This window comes from Hoplias malabaricus, chromosome 1 (genome assembly GCF_029633855.1).
Source record: "Hoplias malabaricus isolate fHopMal1 chromosome 1, fHopMal1.hap1, whole genome shotgun sequence".
NCBI lineage: Eukaryota > Metazoa > Chordata > Actinopteri > Characiformes > Erythrinidae > Hoplias > Hoplias malabaricus.
The window spans coordinates 68,865,642-68,880,761 of record NC_089800.1 but is presented as its reverse complement, the minus strand read 5'-3'; the positions used below and the strand labels follow the sequence as shown (position 1 = coordinate 68,880,761).

General features: G+C 36.8%; 1 protein-coding gene and 1 long non-coding RNA gene across 2 annotated transcripts in view; both read left to right on the top strand.

The window, feature by feature from the left end:
• Window positions 1–15,120, top strand: part of LOC136697077 (uncharacterized) — a 245,903-nt gene that overhangs the window by 147,330 nt on the left and 83,453 nt on the right. The window lies entirely within an intron of this gene.
• The window catches only part of sorcs3b (sortilin related VPS10 domain containing receptor 3b), a 158,896-nt gene that overhangs the window by 88,068 nt on the left and 55,708 nt on the right, over window positions 1–15,120 (top strand). Inside the window, exons 10-13 of the mRNA XM_066671900.1 lie at window positions 1,449–1,595; window positions 3,529–3,631; window positions 5,059–5,135; window positions 13,330–13,421. Of these exons, the coding sequence (XP_066527997.1) occupies window positions 1,449–1,595; window positions 3,529–3,631; window positions 5,059–5,135; window positions 13,330–13,421 (419 nt within the window). The remainder of the gene's footprint in view (window positions 1–1,448; window positions 1,596–3,528; window positions 3,632–5,058; window positions 5,136–13,329; window positions 13,422–15,120) is intronic.

Genomic DNA, 15,120 nt, shown 5'->3' with positions numbered 1-15,120 from the left:
TATAATAGAATAAGGTACAATTATGTCTCCTAATTAAAGGTAGAAATGTCACTTTGAATCTTTTGGCAGTGGTAGGCTTAATCCAGGTAGTAACTAATAAGGACATTTTTATAGCTCACTGTGGGGGAGTGAGCCTACCTGGAATCATTGGGCGCAAGGCGGGAATACACCCTGGAGGGTGTGCCAGTCCTTCACAGCGCAACATACACACACACACACACACACACACACACACGCACACACATTCACTCACACACTCACATCTACAGACACTTTTGAGTCGCCAATCCACCTACCAACGTGTGTTTTTGGACTGTGGGAGCAAACCGGAGCACCCGGAGGAAACCCACGTGGACACAGGGAGAACACACCACCTCCTCACAGACAATCACCCAGAGCGGGAATCGAACCCCCAACCTCCAGGTCCTTGGAGCTGTGTGACTGCAACACTTATATTAAATCAAATAGTTATAAATAAATATTGTTGTTAAATAAATATAATTATTATGAATTACGTAAATAAATACAATATTTAAATACGTTTTATTTGCCCTTTCTCAATCTGATTTAAAAACTATTAAAAATATAAATTTTGGCATCTGCAATACCAGCCTGGATTTTACTTAGTATCGGACTGGAAGGGAAATTATTGGAATTTCACATTACTAGCCTCTGCCAACTGAAAGCTAATGCTAGCTTCCTTTCATGAATATTTTTTTCCCCTACTTTGCTCCAGTTCTGCTGCTGTTCTGTGTCTTGTGCCATTACAATTGCAGTGGATTTGTTCAAAAAGCAGGCTTGGTGAATTTTAATTTGACCTCCTATGCTGTCTGGAGAAGCACAGTTATGTGAATGAATTGGGGAACACTTCAAATATAATTTCTGTTTGGGTATTTTTACTATATATAAATGTCAAATTTAACACTCTGGTGGATAATTAAAATAGGAATATCATTATAAACTGCAGTTAGTTTCAGCTTCAATCAGTATCCTACAACATTATCTTTTAAGCTAATTTAACAGCCCGGGCCTCTTCACAGCTCCTACAGACTTATTTCTGTAGATTTTAAATCACTGTGTATACCAGCAACTTTTCTTAAAGAATATATATACATGAATCATTGCAGCTGTCACATTTCATGTCATTTGTCTAAACACAGGACTAATATCTAATGGCTCAACAATCTCAAGGACTTCTGAAAACAAGGATGTAATATATTTTGGACTCCATTACCATTAGTGAAATATCTGTGATTCTTTTTTGACAAATGCTCCACAGCCAATAGCAGTTCTGCAACACTTGCCTGGTCTTGCTGGTCAGGTTATGAGAGTGAAATATTGGCATTTGTTAAAAAGTAAGTATAGATGCAAGTGAGATGAAAGCTGTGTTCCTAAAATGCAAACGTACATGCGTCTATGTGTGTGTGCCTGTGTGCGTGTACATACAGGTTGGTGGAGTGAATGGCATGCTGATAGCTAACAAGAAGGAAGGTCATCAGATGAGAACGTTTGTCACCTACAACAAGGGCCAGACATGGAGTTTACTGCCCCCACCAACTAAAGACGCATCTGGACTTGACATCAGCTGCACCATGGTCAGAACAGCACACAGACCACAACCATGAGAGCATGAAACCATGCCTGTGATTGTCTTAAACCACACTTGAAAGCATTAACCATACCCAGCATAGCAGTCACATTTGCCATAATGGTCTGCCACACCATTGCTGTAAAAGATATTTACCACAAATCTATGGCACATCCATTATTATTACAGAACTCTTGAAATCATTAATCACAAGCATGAACCCATCTCTTCACTCTCCCAGTTACTACAATACACCCGTTGTATAAAATCAGACTCATAACAGCAAACCATGCCAAACATTACAGTAAACTATGTCCACTGTTATTATAAGCCACAGCCACTATAGGTAAACCACACCAACCATTCATCGCAAAACACCCACCGTGGCAGAAAATCATACCCACAATGAGAGTAAACTACACCCACCTTAGCAGTAAACTTATTTTGTATGTCTCTTGCATTCGGTCTTTCTCCTTCTCTTCTTCTCTGATTAAATAAAGCACGTTGTCCTCTCTGATGTTTTAATTAAGCTGTGCTATTCTCTCCCTCTCTTTCAATGTTTTCATATCTGATGATTCTCTCATTCCTCAGAGATTACACACTCCAATTAAGAAGTGAATTAAACAATTGAGGTTATTTTATCAGCACATCTTGGAGAAGTTTAATGACTTTTCACTGTATGCTAAAGATGCACTGGTCTTTTTGTGTCCAAGCTGTGCATGTGTAACAAGATAAATCAGGTATTGCACTGTTTGATGAGTGTTACAGGGGGGTGCTAAAGTGACTAAATAGGCAAATTAAATGTTTAAAATTAGATGAGTGAATGTGAGTTGCATTTATGAAGCAAAAGACTGGAACAAATTTAGCAACCAAAAATTAACTGAGATATTAAAAACAGCCTTAGTTCAAATTAGGCAAGAATTACCTCAGTTACCAGCGGTTTCTCTGTTGAAGCATGTAGAAGTACTGTCCAAAACTGTCCAGGTTGAAGTACAAATCCCAAAGGAAATCTATTTTAACTTAGCTGGATCAAATAAGTTGAAAAACCCTACTTTGTGAAGCATATCAAAGAACAAGACTTAAAAGGGCATCTACGATTGTGAGGAAACCCTGTTTGTTTAGATTCAAAAGCTCCATGTATTTTGAAATGGAATGATATGTTTGAGAGAATAAAATACACTGATGTTTGTACATGGCTGAATTTGACCTTACCATAGAAATTCATTTGTAACTTGAGTTATTTAGTTCTGTAGCACTTTCGATCTGTTCACATTCATGCAGTTAGCAGTTTCCCAAATGTAGGCTGGGGTCCTACTTAAATAATCTGAAAAGACAAAAATAAGTCAATATTACCCATCTGTTGTGCAGGAGTAAAGCAATATCCTCATTTCTTTTCATGATTTTCAAAGTTTGAATGTCTCTTTGAATTATTTCTGCTGTGAGCAGAGAAAGGAAGCCTAGTATGTCTGATCAAGCCACTTTGGGTTTTTTTTTATGCATTTACTGACACTGGGGCTTTGTTAAACCAGTTTCCAGCATGCAAACCGACTGGAGACCTAGCAAATTGTGAGAAAACATGTTATGTTGTTTTTTATTACAATCTTGAACATTGCCTTTAAGAAACAGAAAAGATAAACAATGGTGATGTTAAACATGAATGTCATTGTATCATTCAGGGGTAACAAATGTAGACTTTGAGAGTTTGTATTTAAGGTGTGAAAAACTTCATGCAATGTAAAAATCACTCTGGTTTAGGTTCTTAGGACACAATCAGGTGTGTGCTCTCCTGAAGTTTCCAGCTGTCCTGTAGTAGGAGCAGTGTGGAGAGCGTAATTACATTTTATTTATTGGATTTGTTATGTAACTAGCATTTGTTGTACATTATTTGCATTCATGTCTAATTGCATTTGCTTTTGTTTGCATGTATGTGTGTTTTGCAGCCATCCTGTTCCCTCCACCTGCATCTGCTGATGTCTGAGAACCCGTATATTCCTGATACAGTTCTAACCAAACAGACTGCACCAGGACTCATCATCGCCAGAGGTATGAGGACCCATTACTATTGTTAGTATCATGGTCACTGCAAACATGATCAGTATTACCCTTGCTATTCACAACTACATCCTCATCATCCTTACCACTATGGTCAGTGCTATCATTATCACCATCACCATAATCAACATCCCCATCATCAAGAATGATAATAGGACAACTAGGGTGGGGGTAGGTGGAGGACGATGATGACATCACCAAAAGAAGTACAACTTAAAGGGAGCATCTACAATTGTGGGAAGCTGTAGTTCTCTCTGGTTTGCTTATGTTCAGAATCTCTTCATCTTTTAAAATGGAACAGTATGTTTGAGGAGAAAAATAACTGTATGCACAGTAAATTCACCTGTGTTAAATCAACACTATTAGTGTTAAATTAACATGGTTAGTGTAATAATTTAACACTCTCCATGTTAAGTTAACACTAATAGTGTTGATTTAACACTGGTAAATTTACTGTTTGTGTCTGTTTAAATTGTCTATACCTTTTTTACTGACACAGAGGCTTTGTAAACACATTAGACATGTTTCCAGCAATTTTTAAAAAAAGTGTTTTTTGGAATACAGTCATGAATTTCACATTTAAGCATACAATTTTTGTGTTTTCATTGATTATGCAGATGATTCCTCTTGATTGGCTGATGATACCCAGCCCATTTATAAACTCACCACTGATCATCAATCTCCATTGGTAACATCATCTTCACCGTTATTATCATCACAACCACTATCATCAAAATCACCATTATTGAATATGTGGGATTGTTAATGTGGTGTTATGTATGAGGGTGAGTCAAAAATGAGCTGCACTCAAACTGTAAAATGTCATTTTTAATCAATTTTCAGAAAAGACAAATATATAACTTTTTGACATAATCTCCATGGTTTTCAGTGCACCTTGTTCATCTCTTAAGAAGCTTTCAAATTCCCTCATTAAAAAATGTTTTAAACTGAGCTGTGGGCTATGAATGCACCGCTGTCTTCACCTCTTCATCAGAAGGGAATCTACATCCTAGTAGGGCTTCTTTCATGGGACCAAACTGGCTATAGTCTGATGGAGTAAGGTCAGGATAATAGGAAGGATGATTTCACACTTTGAAACCAAGTTTTTGGAGAGCGTGGACAGTATGGGCAACAGTGAGTGAACGCACATTGTCGCGCAACAACAATGCCCTTCAATAACAGTCCTCTGCATGCTGCTATTCTTTTGCGCAAATCACAAGTGGGGACAGCCATTGTTTCTCACACAGCACTCACAAATTAACTGACGGAACATGTTTTGTCAGTGCTTTCAGTACAAGGCCGCAGTGTGGCCTACAGAAGTTTTAATATAATCGGAGTGCAAATAAATTTAGACTCACCCTCATATTTTTGTGTTCTCTGTATTAAAGCCCTATTTTGTTATTTGCTATTTTTCTAAGGAAATGTTGGAGCTGAGCTTTCCTTTACACACTCTGGCATTTTCATCACCTCTGATGCAGGAAACACCTGGAGACAGGTTCTCTCTCTCTCTCTCTCTCTCTCTCTCTCACACACACACACACACACACACACACACATTTTACCAGTCATTTAATCAGACTGCTACACTCCTTAAACTCTAAAGGAAAGTTTAAAAAAAAATGTAAGCAGATGTCCCAGAATGTAAAATGCTCACAACCTTTTAAGATTGGTTTAATTCACCAGTGAAGCATAAGTGACAAACATAACACATGACAACACTGGAGTTTTTAGTAGATTGTGGTTTCAACAGACGTGCATTTGCATCACATGGCATATGATCATGCTGTATTTAAAATATACTCTCCAAACATCTGAGAGGCACTGGAGCAGAAAAGAGGCCTTTCAAATGCACCCATATGTGGTTAGAGTCTTTGTTTTAAATGCTAGTAGCCTAAATACATAGATTTAATTTGTATATCTAGATGGGACTAAAATAACTAGATTCCAAATTAATTTGATGGAAACAAAATCAAAGAGAATCATCTATTAAAAAAAAAGGCAAATTCACCAGGGATCCTACATTTTGCCGTACAGGAAAAATAAAACAATACGGTGGTACATGCCCAGTACTTTTTTTGCTAGGGAACATATTCTTTAATTCTAAAAATCCACATCTTCTCCTGGAGAAGAGAATGGTATGTACCTTTAGGGAACACAACTGTACTTTGAAACCACAGTGCCTTTAAACTAAAGTTTAAACATTTACATTGTTTCTACTTTAGTGAACAATAAGGCACCAGTACAGTATGTTTTATGTCTGACAGTATATTTAAATATAATCCCATTTAAACGGGGCTTGCAACAAGGAAAATAATTAAGTCAACACACTCATCAGTGCTACTAGAAATGTAAGAATTTTACCCATTTGGAAGCAATCAGATATATGGATGTTCCTGTCCACCATTTAATTCTGATTAGAACAGATGTAGAAAGTACTTTAAAGAAATATTGAATTATAGACATATAAGCCAATTATATAATATCTACAGTGTACACTGGTAAGGGCTTGGTCTTCTATATTCTATTAATTTTATATGGATCAGTGTTGTATACGAATGAACAACGTATTACAACGTATTACAAATAACACAGGCAGAAATTGCTTTTAAATATCAATTATTAGTTCCACGCCTAGAGTGCACCCAGTTACAAATTCATTCAGTCATTGTCTGTAGCCACTTATCTAGTTCAGGGTCCTGGTGGGTCCGGAGCCTACATGGAATCACTGGGCGGAAGGCAGGAACACACCCTGGAGGAGGCACCAGTCCTTCACAGTTTGACACACACTTACACCAGTCCACCTACCAACATGTGTTTTTGGACCATGGGAGGAAACTGGAGCACCTGGAGGAAACCGACACAGACACGGGGAGAACACACCAAACTCCTCACAGTCACCTGGTGTGGGACTTGAACCCACAACCTCCAGGTCCCTGTGAGGAGGAGCTGCGTGACTGTGGCACTACCTGCTGCGCCACCGTGACGTCTAGTTACAAATTTTGAAGAAAAAATGTTTGTTGACAATCATGAGAAGGTCTTTAAAACTTTAAACTAGTACAGCACTGAGGCAAACCCAAGAAAAACAGTCTGTTTATGGGATTTTTTGACCATTCTTCCAGAAGCACACTTCTGAGGTGAGACACTGATGTTGGACAAGAAGGCCTGGTTCACAGTCTTTGCTGTATGTCATGACAAAGGTGTTCTGGCGGGTTGAGGTACAAGCAAGTTAAGATCATCCACACCAAACTCGCTCATCCATGTCTTTACAGACCTTGCTTTGTGCACTGGTGTGCAGTCATGTTAGAACAGGAAAGGACCATCTCTAAATTGTTACCACAAATTTGGGAATTTGTCGAAAATCTCCTGGTATGCTGAAACATTAAAAGTTCCTTTCACTGGAACTAAGGGGCTGAGCCCAAATTTTTGTTGTATATATATATTTTTTTCAATGCCTGCAGCAAGCTCAAAATGTTTGGGACAGAGGCATGTTTTCCACTGTGTTACACTTCTTAATAATTTTGGAATTGATTGTACTAATTGTTGAAGTTTTTAAAGTGGGATGTTGCCCATTCTTTCTGTATACAAGACTGGAGCTCAACAGGCTGTGGTTGCCTTTGTCTGATTCTCCTGTTCATAATGTGCCATGCATTTTCAATAAGAAATAGGTGTCTTTGTAGAAAACCTGTGTCTATATAGAGGCACAGTGAATGTGCACACTGAGTACTGGCATTGTCCTGCCTAAATAATCATATACATTGCTGAACAAAGGCTTCACCTTGATGGCAGTATATGAAATACTCATGCAGTTGCAGTGCTGTCTGTGGGCTCAAAGGTCACACACAAAAGTGTTTTCTGACCATGCCTTACACAGACTGAGGTTTCTCTGTATTCCCTGAAACTTGAGTTAAGAAATGTTCTTTTCAACTTTTTGACTATTTTCTCACAAGGTCTGGCTTGGAATCCTTACCTTTTACCAACATGCTTACTTATTGTAGAGTATTTCAAAATGCCACATGAATTTTGTATCGATGTTCATTCTTATTTTGCCCCTGTGCCAACATTCCTTGGGTGTGTTACAGGCAAAACTTATATATAAATATTAAAAAAGTCCCCTCTTTATATCAATTAAATAAACGTGAAATATCAAATTCTTGCTTTGAATGATTTTCATGAAAATTTTATACCCATCATTATGAACATTGGACTGCATTAATTCAGAGTGAATAAAACATTACATTACATTACATATTAAAACATTTGTTTGAGGTTTTGATTGAAGTAGTGAGTTTAGGTACTGAATCACAAGCAGCACACAGGCTCAGCCCTCCATTACTTTAGAGCAGCGATTCTCAAATTGTTTAGACCAAGTACTACCCATTATCAAAATACAACCTCCAAATACAAAATATAAATCTTATCACAGAAACACATACATCCTTGCCTTTTCCTCTTTCCAGAATATTTTTTTCTGAAATATTTACAAACAATTACAAACTGAACAAATAACCAGGCCTAAACTGGAAGTTTTAAACACAATTATACATTCAAGAGAACAGAACATTTTGCAGAAAAGGTATTAAGTGTTTTGAAAGAAATGAAATTGAGATAAGTGGTCAATTTAATATTGACGATGTCTGCACTTTAAATATAGGTGAAAACTTAGAGCAAGTGATCACAGTGACTCTCAGCACTTGTATTAGTACGTCCAAGAGGCACATCCCTTATGACTAATGATGTCAGGAATGGCTTTATTTCAATTACTAATTCCTAAACTATTAAGTAATAAGTGTATTTTTCAAGGTCATCTCGTGTACCACCACTGACTGCTTCACATAGTAGTGGGTCATGTGCCAATTTGAGAACAACTGCTTTAGGGAATGTAGTTCTACAGTTCCATAGCCCAGCGCTGGATGAATTTATACCCCAGGAGCTGATACTTGGCATTGGGCATGGTGAATGTAGGATAATCTGTGCATTTCTATGGAAGTATTACATGTTCGTATAAAAGAAAATTTTTATCCACAGTGGGTGCACCTTAAAATAGACGAATTCAGTAATTATAAAGGGTATCCATAATTACTTAGATATGTACAACCACCCACACAGACACACACACACATCACCTGATGAGAATCTAAATCAGAATTTCACTTATTACAAATTAAATTCCCATAAAAACCATCTGGCCACTGTAAACATACAATTCTCTCTCTCTCCTTGCGAGATATTGATACATGCATTATGTATCACTACCTTCATGCAGCAACATTTTCTCTGCTGAGGTCTGCAGATTTTCAATCATTAGAATTTTAGAGCAGAGTTTTAGCATCTCGATGAAGGACTCCTGTCACCTGCAGATGGGGTAAACAGGTCTTATTATTATTAATTGTTTTATTATTGTTAATATTTTGTCAGCAGTAAGCTGTTAGGAGAGAAATGAGCTATTATTTAGTTCAGGAGAGAGAGAGAAAGAGAGAGAGAGAGAGAGAGAGTGACAGACAATTATTTTGGAGAAGTACTGCTGGGACCTCACTATGTGAGGCAAGGCTTAAGGGGGAAGTTTAAAAACAGTTAACTTTGCAAATAGAAACTGCTTTTAATTCATTCACTCATTCATTTGTCCATCTTACATGACCATTTCATCCTGATCAGGGTTGCAGTGGGTCCAGAATAGAGAAGCACAAATACCTTTTTTTCCCAAACTTATATGTGTACAGGTATGTGTATTTTTGTACTTGCCGATATCGATACCGATACTTATTTAGATTTAAGCCATCAGGAGCATTCTGTTTAGTTATTAATTAAAACATTGTTGTTTTAATTAAAAACCTTATTGTTCATTTTTGGAACTGTCTTTTATTTATCATTTTACACCACCAATAATTTCCCTCTAGGATAAATAAAGTATCGATCTATAAATTAGTAACATTAGATGCTACAAACACTTGATATGCACAGTGTTGTGCATCTTTGGGAAAACCGTTTCAATTATATGATAATATCTGGGAGTTGGGAGTGTTTGTTTATTGGCAGTGTTTAAGCATGAGCAGCAGCCTGAGCTATGGCGTCAGATCCAATTCGCGAGCAGAGAATATAATTTCTTTTAGGAAAAACCAAGTCGGGCAATGAACAGTGCGCTTGCAAATGGGAAAACATTTCACGGGAGGAAATTAAACTTTGAGTAAAGTTTTAGCCTAAATTAAGACACAAGCGATACAAGTCCTAACTACTTCTTTACTAGTAAAAAATATAATTGTTACTAGTAAAAAGGAAATTCTGACTTGTAAAAATGAGAATTATAGATATCTATAATTCAGTACTCACTAGTAAAAATTGTGTTTTCACCAGTAAAAATTATATTTTTATTATTAGAACTGAATTAGAGAGCTCTCTAATGTAGAGATATCAAAAATTACATTCCTACCAGTAAAAATTAACATTACAGAGCTCAGTTGTGAAATCATTACTCATTCAAAAATAATTATAAAATTAAATGCAGTTTGAAAGGTCTACAACTCAATTCTTATCAGTCAGAACTCATATTTAACACATGCTAATTTACACCGGCTAACACGCCTCTTCATCCTATCTGGTGCTTTCCTTATAATACATTTCAATACAAGAGTCACTCATGGTCTAAAATTATTTAGTGGGTACAGTATCTTGTACTGGTTCTGTTTTTGTTTGTTTGTTTTCCCTTTTTTTCATTTTTTCACTTCCATTCACATATACATTCACCTTTGAATAAACATATATATAGGCATGCTGGTCTCAGTGTTGCTGTAGCAGATGGATGCTTTTATGTGATTGGTTGTTATGTAGGCTGTGTTCAAAAGCAGTGAAAACTCACTCCCTAGGTAGCTAGGGTTTTCCACTACTCAGATGTTGTAACCCTAGTTTTAACTAGTAAAAATGTAATTACGGATATATGAGAAGGTGAAATTCAATGTAAGTCAATGGAGAATTTTGACTAGTCAGACTGACATTAAAGATATGTTCTCCTGGCAGTTGGACTAATGGCTCGTGGCTGCTTCACTATTGAACTCTATGGACGCTCATGGTCCTCACTGTTTAAAGCACTGAAGCTGCGCGAATGATTGAGAGGAAAGCCGCGTCTTTACCAGTGATAAGAAGCTGATTCTGAACAAAAGTTGAGCGCGTTGTAGTGCATATTTATTCAATGACATGTACACACAACAGTATATATTTGATCGCTTATTTTTTTACATTTTAGGGGAAGCTGAGCTTCCCTTGCAGTCTTAGAGCAATCGCCGCTGGTAGGTCTGTAATCTTACCAGTAAAACTTTCACAGTTGATATCTGAATCTTACTGTCTAATCTTATTAGTAAAAACTACATTAGAGAGATCTTTAATTAAAGTTCTTACTAGTAAAAACGGAGTTAAGGCTTGTATCGCTGGTGTCATTTTAGGCTAAAACGACTTGCCCTTTGCTTGGGTTGCCATCACAGATTGTGAAATAATTCCAGGTCGCTGAAATTTTGAGTTGTCTGCTCATTAGCGCAGCAACGAGTACTAGACACAAGGTATCGGATATTGGTATCAGAGCCTTGTTTGCGAATACGAATACGAGTACAAGTAAATGAACACTGTATCAGGCAAATACCCAATACCAGTATCCATGCATGGTGTACATTTTCCTCAGGTATCCTCAGGTTTCAGCATCAGCACTGACGCTGTCAGGCATTGGACAGAACATCATTATTCCTCTTACTAAATGACTTAGAGTCTCAGAAATATCATTATGTAATTAAACATAAAATTGTTTAAAAATAAACTTGATTAAATACTCTCAAAAAAAATAAAAATGTATCAGAAAAACAGTCTTGGGGGAAAAAACAGCAGAAGCCACATAGATTTTCAAAATAATATCACTCACATGAAATTAAAAAAACTGAAATGTTTATTGAAATGCAATGGTCTTTTTGGGGCCAAATGTTAAAATATGTAAACGATTTCAAGATGGAATAAAATACTTCTATATTAAACCTGTAATTGTTTAAATATTAAAGTAGTAAAAATCTAATATTAAAGTCATATTATTACTGAGATTCAACTTGAAATATTTAAGATTTAAATCTTAGGGTTCTATAAAGAACCATTTCCTTTAAGAAAAAACCATTATAGAACCATCATTTTTAAGTGTGTACAATGCAATATTGATGTGCAAGTGGAACGCTCTGTTGTCAGGTAGTTCACAAAATATTATAATTTTCTCAAAATATTATGACTTCAGATTCAAAATAATTGCATATTTATTCTCTAAATTATTACGAATATAGTCTCAAAAGATTACGACTTTACAGTTACAACTTTAATATTGAAATATCACCTTATATTCAAAATCTCATATTGTTTTTAACTACTGGCCATAACATGCTGTCATATTTGAAGCAGATTTGATGAAAAAAAAGTTATACTTCTTGAAATTGTCTGCCTAGTATGCGTAGATGAAATGCCACACATTGCTTCTTCAATGAACAGCATGATTAAAAGCTTCAGGATGGATGTGAGCAGGGTTGGATTCCCAAGTAAATCTCTTACAATCTTCAGACAGACATATTTGGGTTCTTTTTTTTTTTGTCTTGTCCTGAGGGCATTTGCTCTGATACCTTGATGTCGTTTTCATGAGACTCTAAGTCATTTAGTACACTGTCTCTGTGGTGGTACCCTGAAGGGTACATAATCTGTATCTTTAATTAGGGAACATAATTTTACCTTATTATATTATAATGGTAGATTTTAAAATTGTTTAAAATTTCATATCAGCACAGTGGCGCAGCAGTTAGTGTCACATTCGCACAGCTCCAGGGTTCCATTCCTACTCCGGGTTACTGTCTGTGAGGAGTTTGGTGTGTTCCCCCCATGTCCATGTGGGTTTCCTCCGGGTGCTCCAGTTTCCCCATGGTGGTAGGTGCTTTGGCAACTCAAAAAGTGTCAATACGTATGTGTGAGTGTGTGTCGCCCTGTGAAGGACTGGTGCCCTCTCCAGGGTGAGTTCCCGTGTTGCGCCCAGTAATTCTGGGTAGGCTCCAGACCCACCGCGACCCTGAACTGAATAAACGGTTACAGACAATGAATTAATAAACGAATGAATTTTGTACAACTCTATAATGAAAGATTACCAACAGTCACCTCTCCTTCTGGAAAAGCATTCTGGCATAAGACAGGAACACACCTTGGACAAGGAACTGTTTTTAATTTAATATTTTTATTTCAGTAAATATTTTCATTTTTGAGCTCTTCTCTGGAACAGCCCTTAGCACTAATACTAAATACTGATACTCACAGTCCATTACACTTCAAACCCAATTGAAGATTATCTCCTTTATACTTGGAACGTTTTCCCCACCAAGTAATCTGAGATAATCAGAGTTTGATGACCGGTGCTTTATCCTCTGGACTGGACAAGGCTGCACTGATGAGAAAAATATTGATGAAGAAAATGGGTTTTTCAAACCCTACCTGAATGCAACTCAAACACACTAAAATAACAAGACACTTCTACACAAGTACATCTCAGAGCTGAGAAATCAGTTTAAATTATGATATTTTAGAACAGAAGTTAGAGATGAAATGCAGGGAACAAAAAGTAAAATAAAACACAATCAAGAATTTAGAATGTGTGTGTGTGTGTGTGTGTGTGTGTGTGTGTGTGTGCGCACATGCAGGTGTTTGAAGAAGAACACAGCGTGTGGTTTCTGGATAATGGAGGAGCTCTGATGGCTGTAACACAGACTTCAGTACCAACACAGGATTTATGGTGAGAAACCACACAGATTCACATTAGAGCTACACTCCTAGTAATCAGATGCACAGTAGCCTAACACTGAAAAACAGTGCTTTCAGCTTACAGATTTATCTCTTTAGAACTTTACCTCTCACTGAGTACACACACATTGTGCAGAACATAAGAAGTCAACCTCCATAGACCTCATTCAAAAGCAAATCTATTAATCTACGCAAAACTTAAAAAGAGCCCAATAATAAGCCTGATGAATATAAATATGGCGGCATGTTCTCTGGTCAGATAGAACTAAAATAAACATTTGGATCATATGGGGTTCAACATGTTTGGTTGACCTGGAGCTACCACCATTGTACAATGCCAACTTTGAAACAGTAGTTAGGCCCGTAACAATTACGTTATCAACTTGTTGTACATTATATTGACATATCCTCAGTCATTTTTGCTGACCTGAGCATCACCCATTGTGATTAATTTACATAAAAATGAACATCAGTATTTTAGGCAGTTGAGCTGTTCTGTTCTCTGGTTTTCTCTAGTCTCTAAACTCTTGGGCCGTTATGTTGATTTGTTTGAAAGCAGGATATTTCATGTAAAGTTTTACAGATAAGCTGTGGGGAACTTGTCAGAAAGTTATTGAAAGCTGTGTCCATTGTATTAGTGAGGATTATAGGGACAGATGTGATGATTTGTTTTGTAAAAGAGCAGAAAGCTAAAAGCTTGTGGGTCATGTGAATAACCACAATTGTAAATAAGAAACACTATAGTGTCTATAAAGATAAATAATAATGGCTTAATAATAATGTAAATAATGGCTTAACTGTGTAGTAGATTTTGTCACAGTTGATGTTAAAGGAGCAATCTGTAAGATATTTACTGTAATTAGTCATAAAATATCCAGCGTGCCTGATCATTGATTAAAGAAACAGTCAATGATAAAACACTGCTGTCTCTCATAGCAGGTCTACAGTGTCTTGCAGTCATGAAATGTCCAAGTGAACAGAGTTAATGTTATATTTTACCGGACCCAAAAAGCCCGATTGCACTTCTAAAAATGTCCATGACCAGAAATGTAGTCAAATTAGAGGACGTCAAGTAAACGCCAGTTTACTAACAATAATTCATACCTGAACACATTCAGGGGCAGTATAAATGCACACACACTCCGACATGCTCTCTCTCTCTCTCTCTCTCTCTCTCTCTCTCTCTCTCTCTCTCTCTCTATCGATCAATTAAAAGTATTTCTGCAGGCCAGAGGCACCTCCAAATGGGAGGTACAACCTACCATAACCTCCTACTTGCTGGTCTTCCGCCTGCAGAGATACACTCTGTTTCTTCACTCTCTTTCACTGGCCTGTTTAAGGCATAGAAAAACTAGTGAGATGCAAATGTTTTTAAGCACCACTTAAAAGTCTAAAAGTGCAAAAAAAAAAACGCTATATATAACGTTATTTATATTTAGGCATTTTATTTATTCATTTATTTAATTTTTTTTTCCATTTTGGTAACTCTGGAGTCACATTAGGGTCTCTAACGTTTTGGACAATTTTCTTTGTTTTGTAACATTACTGTAATATGCAATAACACATGGTCACACTAATTTAGCTGTGATCAAGGCTTACATAACTTGTTCCATCGCCTTACTAAGTCATGGTCTGCACTTAGCTACACTGTTCCCGTGTCTTACCAATTTGTGGCCACTCATTATCTTTAT